At 50.4% G+C, this 20,460-nt stretch overlaps 8 protein-coding genes across 8 annotated transcripts; 4 read left to right on the forward strand and 4 right to left on the reverse strand.

Annotated features, from left to right (window-relative positions):
* Positions 1-1,209: 1,209 nt before the first annotated feature.
* NECHADRAFT_75781 (uncharacterized protein) lies at positions 1,210-3,477 on the reverse strand (the record flags this gene model as incomplete). The annotated part of the gene is made up of 7 exons (XM_003054695.1): positions 1,210-1,374; positions 1,428-1,783; positions 1,835-1,953; positions 2,005-2,941; positions 3,007-3,116; positions 3,174-3,417; positions 3,468-3,477. 7 exons carry the CDS (start codon positions 3,475-3,477, stop codon positions 1,210-1,212), a joined length of 1,941 nt encoding a protein of 646 aa, XP_003054741.1.
* A 1,490-nt stretch (positions 3,478-4,967) lies between these two features.
* On the forward strand, positions 4,968-5,994 carry NECHADRAFT_75782 (uncharacterized protein; the record flags this gene model as incomplete). The annotated part of the gene is made up of 2 exons (XM_003053992.1): positions 4,968-5,904; positions 5,966-5,994. 2 exons carry the CDS (start codon positions 4,968-4,970, stop codon positions 5,992-5,994), a joined length of 966 nt encoding a protein of 321 aa, XP_003054038.1.
* Positions 5,995-6,441: 447 nt separating this feature from the next.
* NECHADRAFT_99050 (uncharacterized protein) lies at positions 6,442-10,010 on the reverse strand (the record flags this gene model as incomplete). Its single annotated transcript, XM_003054696.1, has 8 exons — positions 6,442-6,598; positions 6,630-6,743; positions 6,865-6,969; positions 7,023-7,048; positions 7,102-7,154; positions 7,200-7,872; positions 7,923-8,925; positions 8,974-10,010. The coding sequence occupies 8 exons, from the start codon at positions 10,008-10,010 to the stop codon at positions 6,442-6,444; spliced, it is 3,168 nt and encodes a 1,055-aa protein (XP_003054742.1).
* A 331-nt stretch (positions 10,011-10,341) lies between these two features.
* Positions 10,342-12,159, forward strand: NECHADRAFT_90584 (uncharacterized protein; the record flags this gene model as incomplete). Its single annotated transcript, XM_003053993.1, has 3 exons — positions 10,342-10,725; positions 10,774-11,034; positions 11,242-12,159. The coding sequence occupies 3 exons, from the start codon at positions 10,342-10,344 to the stop codon at positions 12,157-12,159; spliced, it is 1,563 nt and encodes a 520-aa protein (XP_003054039.1).
* Positions 12,160-13,134: 975 nt separating this feature from the next.
* NECHADRAFT_75785 (uncharacterized protein) lies at positions 13,135-13,857 on the forward strand (the record flags this gene model as incomplete). Its single annotated transcript, XM_003053994.1, has 1 exon — positions 13,135-13,857. The coding sequence occupies one exon, from the start codon at positions 13,135-13,137 to the stop codon at positions 13,855-13,857; it is 723 nt and encodes a 240-aa protein (XP_003054040.1).
* A 368-nt stretch (positions 13,858-14,225) lies between these two features.
* NECHADRAFT_90586 (uncharacterized protein) lies at positions 14,226-15,287 on the reverse strand (the record flags this gene model as incomplete). The annotated part of the gene is made up of 2 exons (XM_003054697.1): positions 14,226-14,627; positions 14,682-15,287. 2 exons carry the CDS (start codon positions 15,285-15,287, stop codon positions 14,226-14,228), a joined length of 1,008 nt encoding a protein of 335 aa, XP_003054743.1.
* Positions 15,288-16,827: 1,540 nt separating this feature from the next.
* NECHADRAFT_75787 (uncharacterized protein) lies at positions 16,828-18,818 on the forward strand (the record flags this gene model as incomplete). The annotated part of the gene is made up of 6 exons (XM_003053995.1): positions 16,828-16,842; positions 16,932-17,438; positions 17,517-17,790; positions 17,841-18,015; positions 18,142-18,251; positions 18,325-18,818. The coding sequence occupies 6 exons, from the start codon at positions 16,828-16,830 to the stop codon at positions 18,816-18,818; spliced, it is 1,575 nt and encodes a 524-aa protein (XP_003054041.1).
* A 574-nt stretch (positions 18,819-19,392) lies between these two features.
* NECHADRAFT_32051 (uncharacterized protein) lies at positions 19,393-20,220 on the reverse strand (the record flags this gene model as incomplete). Its single annotated transcript, XM_003054698.1, has 2 exons — positions 19,393-19,947; positions 20,011-20,220. 2 exons carry the CDS (start codon positions 20,218-20,220, stop codon positions 19,393-19,395), a joined length of 765 nt encoding a protein of 254 aa, XP_003054744.1.
* Between the last annotated feature and the right edge of the window lie 240 nt (positions 20,221-20,460).

Raw genomic sequence — 20,460 nt, forward strand, 5'->3', positions numbered from 1 at the left:
GAGCATATGAGGACAAGGAGCATGCATAGCATGACCTTTCTCTTGAGCCATCGCCAAGAGTAGCGGATGTAGCCAAACATAGATGGTAGAATGTTGCTAACAGTAACGAGGGGATGAAAGGTGATGTGAAGAGGAGGAGGCAATGCAGAGGTGAGACATTGCCTATTTATGAGCTGTATTAATTGTGCTGCAGAGTCTTGGCTCTCCTCTAAGCGAAGGACCAATTTAAAATTACAAGATTATTGCCCTGCTTCGCGAGCTCTGGCTGGTCAGAGAACGAGCATCTGCTGCCTAGAACAAGGATTAAGCGAGTGACACGCTAAGTACCCACTTCCAGGTTGCCTACAGGGTTGGTAGCCTGTCTGCTGTGACGACAACACTCCGCAGCAACTTGATGAAATCTGCTCTAGAGTGACTTTTGAATCAATGATTTGGCCCTGTCGAGAGCCTCTTGTCAGCAGGGGAGTTATAAAGAGCCTCCTAAGGTAGGGGTGGCTCAATGCACTTCTTCTTAGATCCCAAATTGCTAGACCTGATAGTCCTAGCAAAGTTGGTTAATTTCTTACCTACTGAGCAAAATATTTGTTTGCTCGCGCCATTGTGTTTTTGCAAACAGTTAAAGCCCGATCCTTGATGGGATAACTGAACTAGACGACCGTATACACTCGCCTGTTCCTGGAGGAAAGAGACCGAATTCCAGTTGTGCCGCTTTGAGTGGTAAGTTGAAAGAGAACACTATCAACTGACAAGCTGGGGATGATCAACCAGCCGGGCACAGCTAGGAATGGATGGCTTTTGGTACTGGTCCTGCACGTTATTGGGGCACTCAGCTTGGCAAGGGGGGCACAAGATGCGGATACCTACTCTGCTGGCCTCATAAGGGCTTTAGACAGGCAGGTTTCCCAGGTTCAAAATCAAAGGGACAGTGTAGGCACATATAAATGAATTCCTAGGGCTATTTATTAATACAAGTTAAGTCTTCTATATTATAAAGCGAAAGTTTAAAAATAATTTTTTTCATGAGACACACAACTTTAGTGATATAGATATACTAACCCAAGCCTGAATTGCACTATTAATAGGATCCCCGAGACGTATCTTTCTTACATATTCTCCTTGCCTCCATATTCTTCCTAAACCAAACCGCATCCTGAATCATAAAATCGAAATCCGTGACCCATCCGTCCTTCATTCCTCTCCCTGCTTCAGCTAGCGGCTCGTCCCCTGAGCAAGCTCTGCTGTTTTGTCGGCCCACGCCTGTATCTCCTTATTGACGGCCTTGTTTGAGCAAATCCACGAAATCACGGCCCGCCCATCGCGTTTCGAAAATACGAGGATGTAGTCGGTTTTACTGCGTGGATTGAGCGCAACGGCCTGATGGAACGTAAGATGTTGTGCCCACGGCACCACCGTCTGGGGAAACTTACAAGTACGTTCAGCGGCTTCTCGGCTTCTAGAAATTGCTGGAGCTGTGGGTAATAGTTCTTCAGATCACACCTGTACCTCAGCTTCCTGCTGGAACCGTACGAGATGAGGTAACTGGTCCCATACCCTAGTGCGACGGCCTGGATGCCACAGTTGGCCTTCTTCTTGGACTTCTTGACCACCTCCTTGAGCACGGTGACGGTCGTGTCGTACGCATAGCAGCTCCAAGAACCGTCTGTCCACCGGGCATAATATTGCTCATCGGCACCGAGGGCACAAACTGTGAGGTGTTGGTCCCCGTTGCCCCTGAACTTGCCGTCCAAGTGAGGATAGCACCGCTCAAAAAACTTGCTTCGTCCTGCCATGCTAGTTCAGCTCAGTTACTATAGATTGCTTGTTTCGAGCTTACCCCAGGACTCGTCTGAGTAGCGCGCAACCCAGGATATTTTGTCGTCTAATCGTTCCCCGACTATCGTGGCGCTTGCCTTCGTTCCTGGAGGCGCGCGTCGATCAGGATCGGGAACATTGCTAGCCCAGACCTGTCAGTACTTGCTTGGCTCTGTCACCAATATGACTTACCTGTTGGAACTTCCGCCGCTTGCCAAGCTAAACCCGTTTCCAAACCACGAGACTGAAAACGGTGGGAACGCTTTCAGTTCCTTGGCTTTTCCATGCACGGCTCGGCCACCAGCTGCTCTCTTGGGAAGATTGCCGTGGGCAGCATGTTTCTCCTGCTGCTCCCGCAGCGCCTTTTCCATGCGGGCGACCCTCTCGTCACGCCGGGCAATGAGGCTCTCCATAGTTACACGGAGGGCGGCCGTCTTGTTCTCCGCCTGCTCGATCATGCGCGTGTACCTGTCGCGCTCCTCACGCATGATCTTCTCCACCTCCTTGTCGTTTTTCTCCATGGCCGCTTCCATATCTGCCTGCACTAGCCGGAGCTGCTCGGCCCATCGCTCCCTTTCCTTCAGCAGCTCGCTCTGCAGCTCCTTGCCGGCCGATGTCTGATCTAGCGTGCGGCCTTCGTCGACGAGCTGTCTCTGCAGATCTGTGACGAACTTCTTGTCGTGATTGGCCAGCTGGTCGATGATCTTCTTTGCCGAATCTTGCGTATTGTAATGCCGGTGAACCTTGCTTCCTTTCTCAACCATCCAGCCCCAGAACTCCTGCGTGTCCATCAACTCGGCTTCTCTTCGGTAGCCTCTCTTCTCCGAGACCTTGTCCCACATGGTTGTGGCAAGGATCACCTTCTGGAGGGCATCTTCTCCGCACAGCTCTCTGAACAGGACTAGATTCCTCTTGGCCGAACCCTGCATCCGGACATCGGTAATGCGATGTAGGTATATGATGCCATGAAGCAAAATTTTATTTTGGTATGAGTCTGCAAGCCACGCAGCTATTTCTCTGAGGACCTCATTATCACTCTTATCCGTGTCGTCAAACCCGGGAGTATCGATGAGATAGACGGTGCGGTCTTCAAAGAGGTTGCATGGATAGACATCAACGGTTGTTGTGCCTGGTTATTGTCAGATCCTCGCCTGCTGCTTCTCTACCCCTAGTTCATGGCTTCCAGTGACTTACACGCTTCGAGGCGATGGCCAATCTTGACGCGTTTCCCAGAGCACATCGAGATGAAGGAGCTCTTGCCCGACCCTGTGACGCCCATTACGGCGATGAAGACATCGCTCGGTCTGTCTCCAAAGTTAACAAGACCTTCGGTACAGAGGAATTCAGTGTCGCTGACTCACTTGGGAGTCCGGCCATTGCGGAAGCCTTTTGACTTTGATAGCGGTGAACTTGAAGGTTCCTCCGAGTCGGAATCCGAAAAACTGGCATCAGATTCAGATTCTCCTGAATCGTCATCCGACTCTTCCATTTCGACCCTTGGGGTCTCGTAGGTAGTAGCTGTGGCAGATATCCGTAGAGGGCCGGCAGACTCGGGAGCTGGCAATCTTTTGTATTCCAGTGCGTTGAAGGTAGAATAGCTAACACCTGGTCATGGTTCAGAGAGAGTCTCCTAGTATTAGAACGATGTAGCTCACTCGGTATCATCTTGGTGCTGGCCAGGACTGGACTTGATTGAGCAGCTACTGAGATAATTCGTCGATCTGATATTTCCTTGATTATGAACTAAAGGCTCGGCTCCGGAACTGGCGTTGAATTTGACTGATTTGAAAGTGCAATTCCCACTCGACACGTCACAAGGTCAGCCGCAGGCCGCGAGGCATAATGAGTCGACATATGCTATCATACCACGCATCCGAGCATCTGCAGCCAAACGGTGCTCGATTGGATCAAATTTCTGCAAGTTGGTTAGTCAACCCGGGCAGGGAGACAAGGATGCAGCGAACTGTTATCAAGGGTATTTATACATTAAAAGGCCATCAATAATGTCGACTAGGCCATTGCATTTGAGGGAGATTTGAGCAATAACTACACTCCTTGCAAGAAGGTACCAACATCTCTTGCTAAGATCTCTTAGATGCAACAGTTTCTCGTTGGGCTTCAAGCACTGAAGGCCTTCATGGTCGGGCATCTACTGTACTACCTGCAGGTGCATCCATCTGACCACCCTCCAGTTGATATCTACCCAATGAACTGGAAGATACCACAAACTTCTCCACAGAATTCCCTGCTCCTGGGCTTGAAAAACCCCGCGCTGTTCGCCTGAATGAACGCCTTGAAGGCTGTGCTTATGGCCAGGCGGATTGATGGCGAACAGCCCCTCATTAGGAAGAAAAGAACTCCTTGGAACAGTTCTTTGCCTTCTTTTCAGTATTACAAGTTTCGTCATCTTCAAAACTTGCACGTTCGTTCTCATGTAGTTTCTCGCGTAGTGCTGTTTTTCCAATTGAACCCGCCTTTCCCGTTTCTTTCATCCATTCATTACGTCGCATCACAAACAAACCCTTGCCCTCACAGAAACCATCGCTACGTATAGAGACGCCACGGGGGTCCGGTCTCATTTTTCATCGACATTCGCCTTCGCCGTGTGCGAGCTTCTAGTCAGCTATGGAGGATACAGAAGTAGATGCAGGAACATTGGCCGACGAATTCCAACGTTTCTCGGCTTTCCTAGGTCTCACAAAACCTGACCCGAGGGATGTCTTCATACTTGTTCTGGGGAGGACAGGCTCCGGCAAAAGCACCTTCATCTCTCGGTGCACAGGCAAAGCTGCCACTGTCGGCCACGGATTAAACTCATGCAAGATTATCCTGGGAATTGATAGCGACTGAAGTTTCCTAACAGTTGTCTAGGTACTAGCTCCATAGATGTCTTTCAATTCACGCAGAATGAACGACGGGTCTACCTGGTCGATACACCCGGTTTCAATGACACCAATCGCCCCGATATCGACACCCTTCGTATCTTGGCCACTTACCTCAGTGCCTCGTATGTAAATGGTGTCCGCATACATGGCATCGTTTTTTTACATCCTATTTCAGATAATCGAATGACAGGGTCAGCGTTGCGAAACATTAGGATGATCAAGGCCGTGTGTGGATTTTCATCTTACGAGAACCTCGCCATTGCGACCACCATGTGGCCCGAGGAGACTTCATATGTGGAAGCGAAGAGTCTTGAGGATCGGGAAAATGACATGATGACCAACGATAGGTACTTTGGTGACTTGGTCGCCGAGGGCGCAACTGTGTTTCGCCATGGTCAAACAGATTGCAGGAACCCGTCTAAGAGGCTAGCCTCTGCCCAGGACGTCACCAACCATCTTGTGGCCCGGCTGGAGAGACGCGCGCCTGAGGTTCTCCGGCTGCAAGGGGAAATGGTCGACGAGAAGAAATCGTTGGGCGAGACAGCCGCGGGCAACGCGGTCGCCGAGGATCTCGAAAAGGTATGGATAGCGTGCAAAAAAGAACTGATAGAACTCGAGGCGAGCATCAAGAGCCGACTAGCTGGGGTCAACGCGGCATATGCTTCCCAGCTACAGGAGCAGAGATCGGACATTGAAAAGAGATTCAAGGTGGTGGACCACAGCAGGCGAGCGCTCAAGAAGTCGATGCGAGACTTGCACAAGCAGGAGGAGAAGGCTGTGAGACAGCGGGTTGAAAATGCGGATAGGAGTCTCCGCGCCCAGATTACTGAGAAGGAGAAGAAGATAAAGAACATAGAGAAGTCTCTACTCGAGCAGAGAGAGGAGACGTGTAAGGACGGCGCTCAAGGGCCCCAAGAGACCAGCCGAAGACGGGAAAAGCAGAAGCAACCAGAGCGGCAACACCAATATCAAACAGGGGCACGAGTTCAACAACTATCCAACTCACACCGGTCGGTACGAAGCAAGACTGGAGAAGGGGAAGACAGGGATAGACTGATCAGCGACATGAAGGAGATCGAAGAATTGAAAAGGGGGCTTCTGAAGAGCCAGGACGCGTACGAGAGGTTCCACGGCCAGACAGGCAATCTCTGGAACGGGACAATGAATGGAGTTGCCGCGGGGGTAGCGTCAGGTGTTATCGGTATCGGTAAGAGCTCCAACCTGTGCTTCCAGAACCCCAAAGGTATGCATGCTAATGTGGGTAGCAGTATCAGCAGCTACTTGTACTGTGATGTAGGAGAGGTACCCAATAGCTCGATACCCGCGATAAGGGATATAGACCACCATCTAGAAATATACTATTCAAGGAGCATATAGCATAGGCACTTCTACTGTAGGCAGTAGGAAGCCTAAAAAGGGCCATTATGTTAGCATCGGGATATAATACTATGATATATTAACAACGTGTTCCTTGTTCCAATTAAAGCCTAACCCGTAATGGGTTAACTGAGCCAGAAGATCGGGCCAGAAGATCAAATATCCCATGACGTACCTGAGAGCTATGTTATGATTACATCCCACTTTTCTGGTCAGCGGTATAGAATTAAAGGCCTCAACGGCTCTCTCACGGATTTCTTAGCCTACAGGGGGTTCCGCCATAGTTTCCAACCATTCCGGATATCTCGAAACGATTTTTTCTTCAGCCGAGAATTCCAGTCTCCTCGAGACAGATGGGATATAGTCTTTAGAGGTAGCACAGCCATTGGCCGTGGGCCCGCAGTCGGGGCTCGAGACGAGTAGCCCTCACTTCAGTTGACCCTTTCTCCCCCATAGCTCTGATTAGCGCTTCCGAGGCCTTGGCCTTCTCTTTACGGAGGGCAGCGGCCATAGTGGCTCCATGACTGGGCTTCTTGAGGTTATCATCGAGCTGACCTCTGGCCCCGGTTCTTGGCTCTATTCCTCCTTGGCTCTCTTGCTAATAACTGATACGTGAAAGGGTTCGCGTGGCCCATACCCATCTTTGTGAGCCTCGCAAGTGCAGCGCAGCTAGCGAGCATCATCATCATCACGATACATCACTTTTGCTCTCTGATCTTCCTTTCTGCCTCACTAATTCAAAGTTAGCGTCGTGCTTCGCCAATTTTTAAATGGAGCCTCTTTTACATACTGCCTCTGAATATGGCGATCTAATAGGTCCTTTCGATAGAACGCTTTATCGCAATCGGGAAAGTCACAAGGGAAACCTGGCTCGATGTGACTCAGCTCGTGTCGCCTGCATTGCCGTTAACTAGTGTTTGACGCTATCTTGTAACGACAGTGACCAACCTTAGATGATCTGCCCGAGAAAAGGTCTAAATACGTCAGTAATGTTAGATCTAGCATAGAAATTGAATTGACATCGTACCTTGTCACAGTTGCCACAGGTATAACCTTTAGAAGAGCTGGCTTTTGGCATCCCTAGTAGATGAGCGTATGGTCACAACGTGAGCATCGAACACTTACCATGATCTATATCTCTGTAATGCGTAATGATCTCTCGCTCGATCTTTGGTCCTCGAATAATCTGGGGCGATGGTGGCGGAGCAGCACCGTTTTCCGTAGTTGGCGTGGCCATTCCCTCTTCGAATCTTGACGAGATTTCTCCGGAGGGTATCTCAGGATTATCATCTTGGGCCTTCCATTCCCCTGACAAGAAACGCTCGCCGCGTGCCTCACGGGTCAATTTCGTGTGCTTCCACATCTGGTCTTGTTCCCACTCAGGCACCCAACGCTTGATCAACACATACTCAGGATCTGGATCGAGGTCAAAGTCAACGCTGAACGTCCGCAATGTCTCAATAGACAGATGCTTGCGAGACATGCGTGTGAAGACCGGTTGAGCGCCCTGCACAACTGGTTCTGGTGCGTCGTGCGGGTCGATGGAATTGATGGGGCCCTGCTGCCCGGTCATAATTCTCTCCATGGGGGCCCTGGAGCCTTCCCCAGGCTCGCCCATGCTAACCTTCTCGAGCCGTGGTGACGGAGACGGGTTTCCAGAAATGGCCTCGGAGTTCGACCGTCTGAAAACTGGGCGAGCTGGCTGTTCAGCCCCTGACGCTGCCTTAGATTCAACACTTGCGTTCTGTTTAGGAAGCATTTCTTCTATTTTAGCGATACGGGTCATGTACCTCTGCCGCTACAACGGATGTATCAGTACTGATGGGACATTTCAGGAGAATGACTTACAATTGACTGAATTGTGCCCTTGTTTTCGCTACTCCATGTCATCTGTAAGGCCTGATCTAGGAGGTCGCAGGCTTTCAAGTAATCTTCCTTGGCATATTGGAAGCTCTGGAGCTCATCGAGCTGGGTCGCAATAGTGCCAAATCCCAAAGCGCTTGAGAGAAGACGGTTTTGTGGCGTAGGACTAGCTCCCGTGTTGGGCCCGCGTGCTTCCTTTGACGACTCGTCCGTTCCTAAAATGAATTTCTGCTCCTTTATGACTTCGTTTGTTACATTTCTGGTGTCTTGCTGCAACGTCTGGGGTCCTTCTAGTGGTTGATCTGGACTGTCATCTCTCTCTGTTGATGGGTCGTTTGCCTCTCGGTGTGGCGGGTCATGCTCATGCTCGCTTCTCTCACCCACACCACGTTCGCTGTTGTCCTCTGCAGCTCGGATACTGTATTTAGACTCCTCCCGCTCCCTAGACTGAACTTCTTGTTCCACCTGATCACCCGCCCCGTTGAGTTGCTCATCAGACTGATGCGAAGAAAACCCGGAAATGCCAGAGCCCACCGATCCGACATGAATGTCGGATCCTACATCATTCTGTTCGTCACTTTCAGCGCCATCCTCTGGCACCTCGTCCCTCATATCTGGAAGAGCGAACAAAGCAAGCTGTTCCATATGTCGGCCGACGTGCTTGATATAAGAATTCGAGCTAGAAACGATGTGCCCACAAAGCGGACATTCCTTAGCAAAATCGTATGGCACAGGCACTTCACCACGAGCTACCACGGCTTTGAGATGCTCGTTGTTTGCGTCTGGTAGGTGCTGATGGCGAATGTGATCCTCGAGTTCCATTGAAGAGGGGAACATGCCCCTGCACTTGAAGGGACAAGACCATGCCCGCCAGTGATACTGGGTGACATGGAGCTGCCATCGGTGACGTCGATCAAAGTCGGTGTTTGATTCGGCACACCGCGAGAAGAGACAAGTGTACGGCCGCAAATCCCCAAAAACGTGGCGCCTAGAAGAATCATCAGGCATTGTCAGATTTATGGCTAAATGAACTCACTTCCATGTTCTTCGGGTACGAGCAGATACCATTCTGTAACAGAATGGACACTCAAAAGCACCCTTCTCCGCCTCGGGCGGCGGGGGAGGAACCTTGAGTGGGGGAGCTGGCTTCATCCGTCCGTCCTCTTGCATCAGAAAGCCGGCCGAGGTAGCATACGACGTCTCCGAGATGGCCGTATCGGATCGGTTGTCCTCATCAATCACTGTGGTTCCCTTGAAGTGCTCCGCAAGCGAAGATGCCACGGTTTTCGGGATAATCTCTGTCCGGCTCGTGTCCTTCTGGGCCTCCTGGTCCAGGCCTGCCGCCAACTTGGCATGGTGTGCCTCGCGATATTTGAAGAACTGGCGTCGGCGGGTGATGAACTTCCCCAGAACATCAGATAAGCCTTTGTTGGCTTTAGGGAACTTGTCTCTGACGTAGCGAATATCGTGTGCCTCGTAGAAGGATACGTCCTCAGATAGGCCAGCGCCGAGCTTTCGGAACCTCTCATGTGGTGCTGGATTGGCGATGGCGACAGAGAGTCGTAGCAGACAATCAATGGCCTCGCAAATATCCGTAAGAAGTGACGATAATCTTGTTTCTGGCGAGACATCCTCATCGTCTTCGAGATCCGAGTCAGTGAAATCGTCTTGGTTGCCTTGACTGAGGCTTTCTTGCGGAAATGCTGGCTCATCCTGCTTATTCTCGATATTTATAGGAGATTTACGATGCGTAATGAGGACCATAGTATCTCCCAGAGACTCGGATATGTCAAGGAGAAGGTAGACAACCTGTTCCTGTACATGAGGCGCCTCTCTCAGCCGGTGATCGAGTGAAGCTTGGCCGCTCTGGTGAGCGGCTAGGTTGCCAGCCCACATCTTGAAGCGGGTGATCTCATTCTCGAAAGTTGGAAGTAGTTTGCACAAGCTGTAAGACTCGCACTGGTCATCGAAGGACTTGGTGTCCTGCTTCAATGATGTGGCAACGTTCCGAAATAACTTGAGGACGTTTTGGACATTATGCGCAATCACCCCTCGCTCCTGGCTGCGATCCATGGCGAAGGATGAGCACAACGGGGGCCAGATGGCCGAAAGGGGGTTCTCGGGATAGCGAATTTGTGATTTCCCTCTGAAATATGCGCGTGTAGCTCTTCAAAAACGCTCAGCGAGGTTAGAAAGAACGAGTTCAGACCTCATCAGGCTCCCATTCTTTGCCGCTTTCAGTCGCGTGCGGGGTAAGTTGAAAACAGGCTTGTCATTGGGCTGGGCATATGCAGGTCGAAATGTGATCTTTCAGCCTCAATGGCAATCGCTCACACAAACTCGGCTCACTCAATCGACGACCCTCAAGATCTGACTGAACGGTACATGATTCCCTTCGCCGACAATGTCTGGCTTCGAAGTCGCAGGCATTGTCCTAGGGACACTTCCTCTTGTGGTTACAGCCTTGGAGGCTTACAGCAACTTCCTGCGAGACTGGGGCAAGGCTCCAGCCGAGCTGAGGAGTCTCAACCGGCAGTTGTCCACTGAGCAGACGAGACTACGCAACGTCTGTGAACAGCTTGTTAGCGATGTAGTGCCGCACCGAGATGTTGAGCCGATGCTGCAAAATGCATTTGGGCCTCTGTGGCAGGAGAAGGAGACCAACGACAAGATTCGGCGGAGGCTGTGGGATTCGTACGGCCCGTTCGAGGATACTATCAAGGAAGTCGAAGAAGCTCTAGACAGTGTGATCAAGCGACTGAGAATTGATGTATCGCAGGATGGAAAAGTCAGTATATGTGTTCCTTCCAACCAGCTACTAACTGACATGATCCAGGTTCAATGGATTGAAAGAAAGATGGTCACCCGCGACTTCAAGAAGCTGCTCTACCGTCTCAATCGAAAGGACTACCAAGAAGCTCTCGAGGCCATCTCCAAGGGTGTCACAAGCCTTGAGGGCCTGGCACAACAGAGCATCAAACTTGAGCCCAGACGCCGAAAGCAGTCGCGATGCAAGGTTCTCAACGTCTTGAGAGATCTATCCACAAGCATCTACCGGGCCCTCTGCTCCAGTATTCTTTGTACTGACTCGCATGACGTCAGCCTTGAGTTGGCGACAAGATTCATCGAGGTTGGCCATGAGTGCGATGATGAGAAGATCGTTCAAGATGCTCAGTTCAAGGTGGCCATCTCCTTTGAAGTGACCAAAGGCCCAATAAGGAAGAGGTTCTGGGATGAAGTCAACATCAAAACTGCGACAATCTCAATGGCCGGGCCATCTGGGCCACGCGTTGTTGTCACGAAGACGAAGAACTCGAAGCGTGTCTCATTCGGCATTGATCGAGCACTTTCCCGTTTACGTCTGACGGAGCCTGCCACAGATGTGACGCCTAACCTGAAGACGGCTATGGCTTTGTTCAATCGACCTGTTACCGACATTGCATTCATCAAAACCCCCGAGGAGAGCAATGATACGCCAACAATAACCCCTCTCAATCTATGTCTCGCTCTCCAAAACGCTCACAAAGAGAGACCCCAATGCTATGGTCACCTGATCGATCAACAATGTAGCCACCGCCACTTCCAAGTGTGTCCGCTGGGGACCGCAATCGACAGCGATGGCTGGTCGATAGTGACTCTTGACGAAGTTCTTGAGGGCAAAAAAGGACTCACGCCATTAATATCGTTGGCGGAAAAGGTCAGGCTCGCACTTGCCATAGCCTCTAGTGTACTCCAGCTGAGCAAGACTCCTTGGCTTCCCGAGGCACTAACTCGGAAGAATGTGCATTTCTTCAGACGCGGCGATTCGCTCTCATACGAACATCCGTTCCTACAGAGGAGACTCCCCGAACATTCAGCCAAATACCCCAGAAATGGCAGTGAGAGCGAGAGCTGCTCACTTTCAAACAACCCTACGCTCTTTGCACTCGGCATACTGCTGCTGGAGATTATCCTAGGTTCTTCACTCGACCAGCTATGGAAGGCAGACGACAAAGGCCCAGATGACGAAAACCCGAGTCTCATTCGCGACTTGATTATTGCGAATCGGATGCTGGAGCAGAGAGTTGCCTTGATTAACCCAGCGTACAAAGCAGTGGTAGAAAGGTGTATAGGATGTACTGAATCTAAGGGGCTGGACGAAGAGGAATTCCGACAGACTGTTTACAATGGCGTTGTCATGGAACTAGAAGCAATATCTGAGTTTACAAAGCTGGGGATATAAGGGACTGCTCTTTAATAATGATAGGGTAGCTATGATTAATTCATCAACAACAAGTAAAGCCAGAAACTAGTTAATAGCTTTCCTGGCTCTCTGATAAGGAGAACCTCGACGCTTACCAGCCCCACTACTTTAAAGCGTGTCTCCGGGGCGGCGCCACTAGTTCTGAATTGCTTGCCTGATAACGTTAGTGGACATGGTCCTTCGCGCTGCAGTGATCGTTCACTTGACGCAGAGGCTAGAGCAGTTAAATTGCCCCATGAGAGGCTTAGCCTTTCATGACGATGCGACTAGGTGTGACTCGTCTGTCGCAGCAGAAAGTTCAAAAAAGGCCACTGTGTTAACATCAGGATATAATACTATGATGTATTGATAACGTATAATGGCTTCATTCGCATGGATTAATCAGATCTGCTATGCTTCTGTCGCAATGGATACGACGATTTTCGGGTATTTTACGCTAAATATAAAGATAACTCCCTTGGGCTCTAAGAGCGAAATGTCCAACATCATCCTTGCTGCCTTTCTTAAGATGTTCTTAGGTTTTACCGACCTCTCACAATAAGCCAATGTCTGCTGCACCCCGTCGTATCTCGGCCCGAGATACTAAAGAGCGGGTCGCTCCGATCGGTGCGGTGGTGCCTCTAGGCACGGAATCTCTATCCGTTCACACCCAAGTTGATCCTAAGTATCCCGCCCCAGTATCACGTCCTCGGCCCGTCGTGACATTTCATGATTCGCCCATATGCCATCCTTAGCCTCATTTCTCGGCTCGGAATCCTTAGCCATCAGGATTGTTTCTTCCCATCCACTGATTAGCTTATCTCACTCCGTGTGGAACCGTCATGATGTGCGGGGTGCGGATCGTGATTCCGAGTAGGATCTGTTACCGATCGCGGGGTATATGAAGACGAGGATTTCGCCATACGCTTTCATCCATTTGAAACATCCATGCTACATTCTTACATCACCACAAACATGGTCGAAGTCAGGCAATATCACCTAATCCCAACGCACCTTATTCCAAACTCGCCCCGTCCCCTCCTCCACTATAAGAATGTCCTATTAAAGCGGCCTGGTACTGCCCATTGCGACCCAACAGAGGTCTGGGATATGTTTACCAATAATGAATGGAACGTGGCGTGGATATTTCGCTATGGGTCAACTCAACTATCACACTTCCACTCTAAGGCTCATGAATGTATGGCCGTCCTTTCTGGTACCGCGACAATTCGATTTGGCGTTGCCGACACCTCAGAAGATCTAGAGGAAAATACATATGGGTCTGCCTGGGAGGAAGGCGGAGTTGAACTACAGGCAGAAGCTGGCGATGTATTTATTATCCCTGCTGGCGTGGCACATAAGACGTATGACGTTAAGCCCGATGAAGGATTTAAACTATTGACGCCCGGAGGAGGACATGGCATTGAAGCCGATGATCCGAGGAAGGTCTTGTCAGAGATTCAATTATCAGGTTATACTATGATGGGAGCGTATAACGGCGGCGATTGGGACTTTGTCCAGAGTGGAGGAGACTTTGAAAAGTCTTGGGCTATTCCGAAGCCAAAGAATGACCCTGTCTTAGGTCAATCATCCCAGGGGCTATGCAAGACATGGAGGGGCAATGACAGGGCTCCGGAGGGCCGCAAAATCGCTTATAAGGACGGCGCTGCTATCCAGAGTCCACTTGCGAAGTTGTAACTTGTTCAGCAATAGTCCGTAATTCCATCGATTGATCTGCCATGAAGCGTGTTGGATATTGATGGAGACACGTGAAGTATTACTCTCGGTAAAATGCCAATACTGACCTTCTCCATAAGCGCAAATTTCTATAAGCAACATAACAGAAGAGCACTACCCTGTGGCCCAAAGACTGCGTGAGAAACACAAGTCGTTACATTCTCAATGCCCTCTAGCCAATACAAAACACGTAAGCATTCTTTCCTTATGTGATCAAAATAAAATAACGTGTAGGTAACTAGAATGCTTTCAGATAATACTATGTCTGGCTTGATCTCTAGGGCATGTATTCTTCCATGCTTCAGTTCATCCTTGTTTTATCTGGCCAGTCACCGCCAGTAAGTCGCAGAGGTGGCCTTGGTGATGTTTATCCACGCCTCATCCAAAGTCTGAACCACTTCCTCTGGCAGTGGCCCCTTGTAGATATTGTCCAAGTTATCCTTGAGCTGTTGTAGGCTGCTTACTCCGACCAAAATACCATCGTTGCTGCCCTCGCCAACGCCGTTAAACTTGAGCAGGCCGTGGTGAATCACCCATCGGAATGCGACCTCCACCAAAGTAAGGTTATGTTTCTGCACCACAGGTTCGATATATCGCAAAGCCTCGAAGGTCGAGTCCTTGAAGAAGCGGTCGCGGTACAACTGGCCCTGCCTGTCGTTGATACTGGAGAATCGCCCTTCGCTGGGAATGTCGGTTGACTTGTATTTCCCCGAAAGGACGCCACCGGCCAGCTAGAGGTGTGTTAATGGTCACTGAACGCCTCAACCTGGGCAATAAATACTCACTGGATTGTAGGCAATGATGGTGATGCCGTATTTGCGGCAGCAGGGAACCAGCTCAGTGTCAATATCTCTCGTGATGGCATTGTACATGGCCTGGTAAACAGTAGGTTTCACGTATCCCCTCTCGTTGGCAATGTTCCATAGCTCCGAGACTTCCCACGCCGCATAGTTGGACAGACCGAGCTGGCGGAACTTGCCCTCGTTGTACAGGTCGTTGACGGCCTCCAGGGTTTCAGCAAAGGGCACGGAGCGGTCAGGCGCATGCAAATAAAAGATGTCGATGGAATCGGCGCCTAATTCCTTTAGCGACGTCTCGAATATGCTTCTGAGCTTGGCAGCGGTATGGAAACCTGGCTCGCGAGGGTAGACCTTAGTGGCTACCTTCAGGCCGCGCTGCTGCCACTCGGCCTCACGCGTGAAGGCCTCTTGCTTGCCATCGACGTAGATGCGGGCGGTGTCGATCTCGGCGTAGCCCTCGCCCTGGAAGTAATCGAGGCATGCCTTGAAGTCGCTGAGAGAGGTGATGCGAGCACCATTAGGTTCGGACCCGGGTGGCCCAAAGGTCATCAGACCCAGAATAACGCGGGGCTTGTTGGTTGAGTTTGCCATGGTGAATTTGGTCGAGATTTGTCTTGTGAGAGCTGACAGTCGTCTTGCTGCAGAGGCGGTGGAAGTGTGAAGCCAGGCTACCATGGATTGAAAACCAGATGAGGAGGAGGCCTTGGAGAGACCGTGCCTGACTGATCAATCACGTTATCTGTCGTTCTTATCAACTGAGCATTTTGAGGCCGATCTTGCGTTCAAAGGACCGAGATCGGCGATGACGTGACCATTAGGTCCTTCGTCTGCTCGACTCGCAAGGATCTTGCTTCCCCGCGTTTCTTCCACGCGCCCGAGACGGCGTCCTCATCCGTTCCAGGTCGGGGCTCACGCCGACTCGCCTGTCTCAAGATGATACCGCCCGGGCTCACGATTGCGGGCAGGATTGATGGTGGTGTTGGTTCTGCTCCAACTCCCGAGTGCTTACAACACAAGATAACACTTCGATATTTGCGGGTCCATCTTGTTGAAACGGATCGAGAAGCACATTATCGCTGACCAGCTTTTGGAAAAAGAGCTATAATACTATCTCCTAAGTGGGTGAAGCCCTGAGCTAAGTAGCTATCCCCTGTGTTATACCGTTAACTGCTAGTACACTCTCTAGGTGGCCTCAGGGAGCATGGCTTTTACAGCTTTGGCTGATTCACGAACTGTGTCGATGTGTGGAAAGATGACTCTCTGCGCGCTGTCGTCTAGGACTCTCTGTATGAAGCTCCTACGACAATGGCTTGGAATACGGATGAAGGGGGATAGGCTGCAAGTCAGAGCTTGGACATAGAGCTTGTTTGCCGCCTCCAGGATCAAAGCAGAGTGCTCCAGGTCAACAAAAATGCCATCAAAGCCAGTGTTGACAAATAAATGTGTGAGCTCGATTGCCGTCACAACTTTGACCTCGAAGACCTGAAAATAAGAGAAAGGATCAGTCTTTCACTCAACGCATGCGTGTTCTGTGCACTGGATGATGAAGTCTTAGGGCATATTCAATATTCACGTTGCAAACCTTGCCCTGAGAGATGAACTTGTTGAGTCTGTTTGGGTAACTTTCCGTGGTTGAAATTTGCTTTGTAGAAGGGTTGAATCTCGTGGAGCTAGCAGGACCTGGCTTGATTGGGACTTGTCTTTGGTATTTGTCTGGTATAGCATAGGGCGAGTTCCTCAGTCGAGGTCAGAACAGAGCAGCGAGACAAGAACGAGGCGATAAGAGTTTAAACCATTGATTGGTCCGGCCTCGTTGTCCGGGGCCAATCAGCCATAGTCTCCCAGCGGTATGAAGACGCATAAGGAACGCGGGCTCATTTGCTGACATTTATTTCTCTCAAGGTATCTCCGAGAGCTCCAGCGTACAGCAGCGCACCAGGAAGCAGATGAGGCATCAGAGGCTGCCGACACAATCCCAGTGGCAATAAAGGACCAGGAATCTCAACTCTACCAGAGGTATGTATGTACTTTAACTCTCCGTACATCCACTTTACGAATCCTCCCACGAGTGAACCCGAGAGCAACTTGACAAATCCACTGGCATCTGCAACTTCAACTTATTTGACATGTAATGACGGCCGTCAACGTGAGTAAGCCAAGGATATCCTCAAAGAAGGGAGTGGGCTAACTTAGGAAGGATCTCTGGGAGAATCATCAACATGGTCGTTCACCCAGAGAACGTTGATCTTCATACGAGGTCATCTGAATCACCCCGAGTCTCCTGAGATCTCCATCAACGAAGAGAGTATCGCATATGCACTAACATGGGGCTCCCAAGGGTTTGACGAGCCCTCTAACTTCAGTGACCTGCCATCCATCGACCATGCTCTCTACCTGGCAAATGCCGCCAAGTTCCACGTCGGCCAACTATTCCACCTGCTGGGCGACCAAGAGTTCATGCGCCATTTACACGAGTTCTACGAGAACCCAGAAAAGAAGGCGAAGAGCTCGAGGATCTGGTTTGTGCAGTTTCTCGCGGTTACAAGCTTGGGCAAGTCATGTGGCACGTCGAGTCGGCCTGGCGCACGATCTCCTCCGGGGTCCGACTTGTTCATCCGAGCCATGTCTCTTTTACCAGATCCATCATATCTATTCAATGACCCTTTGACTGCGATAGAGATACTCTGCACCATTTCGCTATATCTGCAATCAGTTGACATGCGAAATTCGGCATTCATATATGTGAGTAGTTGATTAACATCTAGAGACCTGAACCTGAAAGGTTAACGTTGCGGATTCGGGACAGCTGACATCTGTTAGATCGGCCAAGCACTTCGAATGTCTCTCCTTTTCGGCATCCACTTGGAGAGACCATCCAAAGACTGGGATCCTCGCGTGGTAGAACGGTGTCAAAAGGTCTGGTGGACGGTGTACATCCTGGACCGCGCCTTTACATCGTCTCAGGGCGTCCCTCTGTCTTCGATACAAGACCATGAGATCACCACGCCACTGCCAAAGACCCAAGTATCTCGCGAAGGTACAGCTATTCACGTCCACGTGAAGCTGGCGAGAGTCACCACTGAAGCTGTGAACAGTAGGATCTCTCGAACGATTCATCTTGGACCCGCGCTGATAGGGATGCAGGGGTGTACGGCGCGAACAATCGACTGGGCGCGAATTTTCTGTCCGGCATTCAACTTGTGCTCCGAGATATTGCCTCTATTGCCGGCGACCTGAATAGGTTATTCCCTCTGTCCTTTGATGGTTCGGTAGGGGCATTTCGCGAGTGGCTGCACATCTACATCTTTACTACCATCAGGTATGCAGAGCATTCTTGAAGCGTCCCAAGTGTAGCGCTAAAGAATTAGGCAATTCTGCTTGCATTATACCCTTTGATCTATTGTCTATTTGAAAAGAAGATCAAGGAGCCTGCGGACAGTAACAGGGAACCGCGGAATCTCTTTGTGACATCCAAGGCACTTGTCAAAACGTGCACAGACTCTTGCCATAAGATGCTACAGATCGTGGGAGTATTACATGAACAAAGCCTTTCAGGTAGATACGATCTAACCATCAACTGAATCGAGTTGACTGGGAGTAACAGAGAGCTGGCTACCCTTCGACCTAGAACGCACCTTTTTGGCATCCTTTGTTCTGGTAATGATATCTGTCATCATCCCGTCTTCGCCGGTGGATAGCAACCAACGCAACAAGTCTCACGTCTTCTTGGAGGAGATGGTTAGGCGAGGATCCATTCCAGCTGAGTTTCGCAAGTCTGAACTCGAGCTGCTTGAGTTGGCGGGGCTGTGGAATTCCCAGCTATCAAGCACCCTCGCCCAGGAATCAACCTCGGCTCAAGATACTCAGCCTCAGCGACCCGCTGCTCAAAGCATTGAACTTCCACCTGAAGTCAGCCTGCCTCTCAACGACATATCCATAGCCAATCTTCTGTCGCCTGGTCAGTTGCTGGATGTTGTGAAAATGGTGGATGCCAATCACGTCAATATAGTGCAAAGCAATGAATGGTTAAACTCGTGGATTTGGGAGGGTATGCCGATGTTGTCGGATGATCGGGATTGCCAGGGCAGGCAAGGGGACTCTGGGAGTCCCAACACACTGTAATGCCTCAGAGTGTATCGACCAGCAGAACCCAAAATATTAGTTACATAGTGTGTATATTGACCAGCCAGAGATATATTTGATCCTGTAGATTAGAGACACGCCCTGAGCCCGTAAACAGTCCAATCTACATCGCCGAGGGTAGTCGAGCCCAGAACGCCATCTTATGCGGCAGATAGTTTAATAAATATAGATAGTAAGCCTAAAAGTATTTTCTTTACTACTTTATTTAACACTGCCAGTGTCGTAAGAAAAGCTGCCTTAGCTTATAAAAAAAAATACACCATGCCTACAAGGTATCGGCACCTCCCTATATAGCTCCGGTGACCTTGCTAGTTACTACTAGAACTAGGTCCCGTATATTCTGGCCTCGGGTGTGTGCCGTCTCCCAGTCTTCTATATACTTATCTTCTAAGTGATGGCTAGGGTAGATCCGACGACCATACCCGAACGCGTGATTCGCTAGGTCAGGTTCGTTACGAGGCTCTAAAATCTCTCAGGGTCAAGTGAGGATGAGTATGAGAATACGACATAGAATCAAGACTTGTCATTTAGATGTGTTGCTAAGTATTTGCCCCTAGACACAGCGAGCACCATCAACAAGAATCTCGACTCCACTAATAATTGAGCTGGCAGGCTCAGCCAAGAAAAGGGCAACGTTGGCCACATCAGAAGGCTCAACGAGACGGCCGATAGGTATAGCCTCGCACTTGGCCTTGATGATCTCAGCGGGGACGGGGCCGTCGGCGATGCCAGCAAACTTGTTTAGTAGCGGCGTGTTACCCGAGGTAGGGCAAATGGTGTTGAACCGGAGCTGGTCTCTAGCAAACTCGAGTGCCATGGACTTAGTGGCTGAAGAGACACCAGCCTTGGTGGCGTTGTACCATGTCTGGGTGGCGCCGGGTCGGATAGCGTTCTCGCTGGAGATAACGATGGTTGAGCCAGGTCCGTTCTTCTTCATCTCGGGAATAAGGATTTTAGAAGCTAGGTAGACGCTCTTGACGTTGACGTCGAAGAGGCGGTTGAACTCTTCGATCGTGACCTCGATGCCGGATTTGTTGGGGTATGACCACCCGGCGTTGTGGACGACGATAGAAGGACCCTTTCCGAAGCGCGCGATCGATGTCTCGAGCTGGAAAGCGATATCAGTTAGAATAACGAAGTGTTGGGGTCTTTCAGAAGTCGTTTCACTTACAGCCTTCTTCCAGCTAGCCTCCTCAGCCACATTGGCCTGGATCTGGTAGGCTTGCTTCTCAGTATAGCCATCGACAGGGCCATCCTTGGATTGGAGGTCCATTCCGAGAACAACGGCACCTTCTCGAATGAAAGTCTCGAGGATGCCCCGCCCAAAGCCCTGGGTAGTACCCGAGACGAGGGCAACCTTTCCTTCAAGACGACCAGGCATGTTGATGGTATGTTCGAGGAGAATGGGTACTTGACGTGATTCGGAAGTAAGGTGATGGACGATGTCCTGTCTTCTCCCTGAGACTCACGAGGGTTCTTTATGCATTCTAAGGAGGGGAGAGACTTGTTCGCGAGGCGCTTTCTCTCTTCTCGGCCCGAGCGAGAGAGATTGTGGGACGGATTGTCCAGCCGGCAAAACAAAAACGGGCCCTGCTTCCCCCGCTTCTCCCGAATTTGCGTT

The sequence above is a fragment of the Fusarium vanettenii genome (genome assembly GCF_000151355.1).
Source record: "Fusarium vanettenii 77-13-4 chromosome 1 genomic scaffold NECHAsca_1_chr1_3_0, whole genome shotgun sequence".
Taxonomy (NCBI): domain Eukaryota; kingdom Fungi; phylum Ascomycota; class Sordariomycetes; order Hypocreales; family Nectriaceae; genus Fusarium; species Fusarium vanettenii.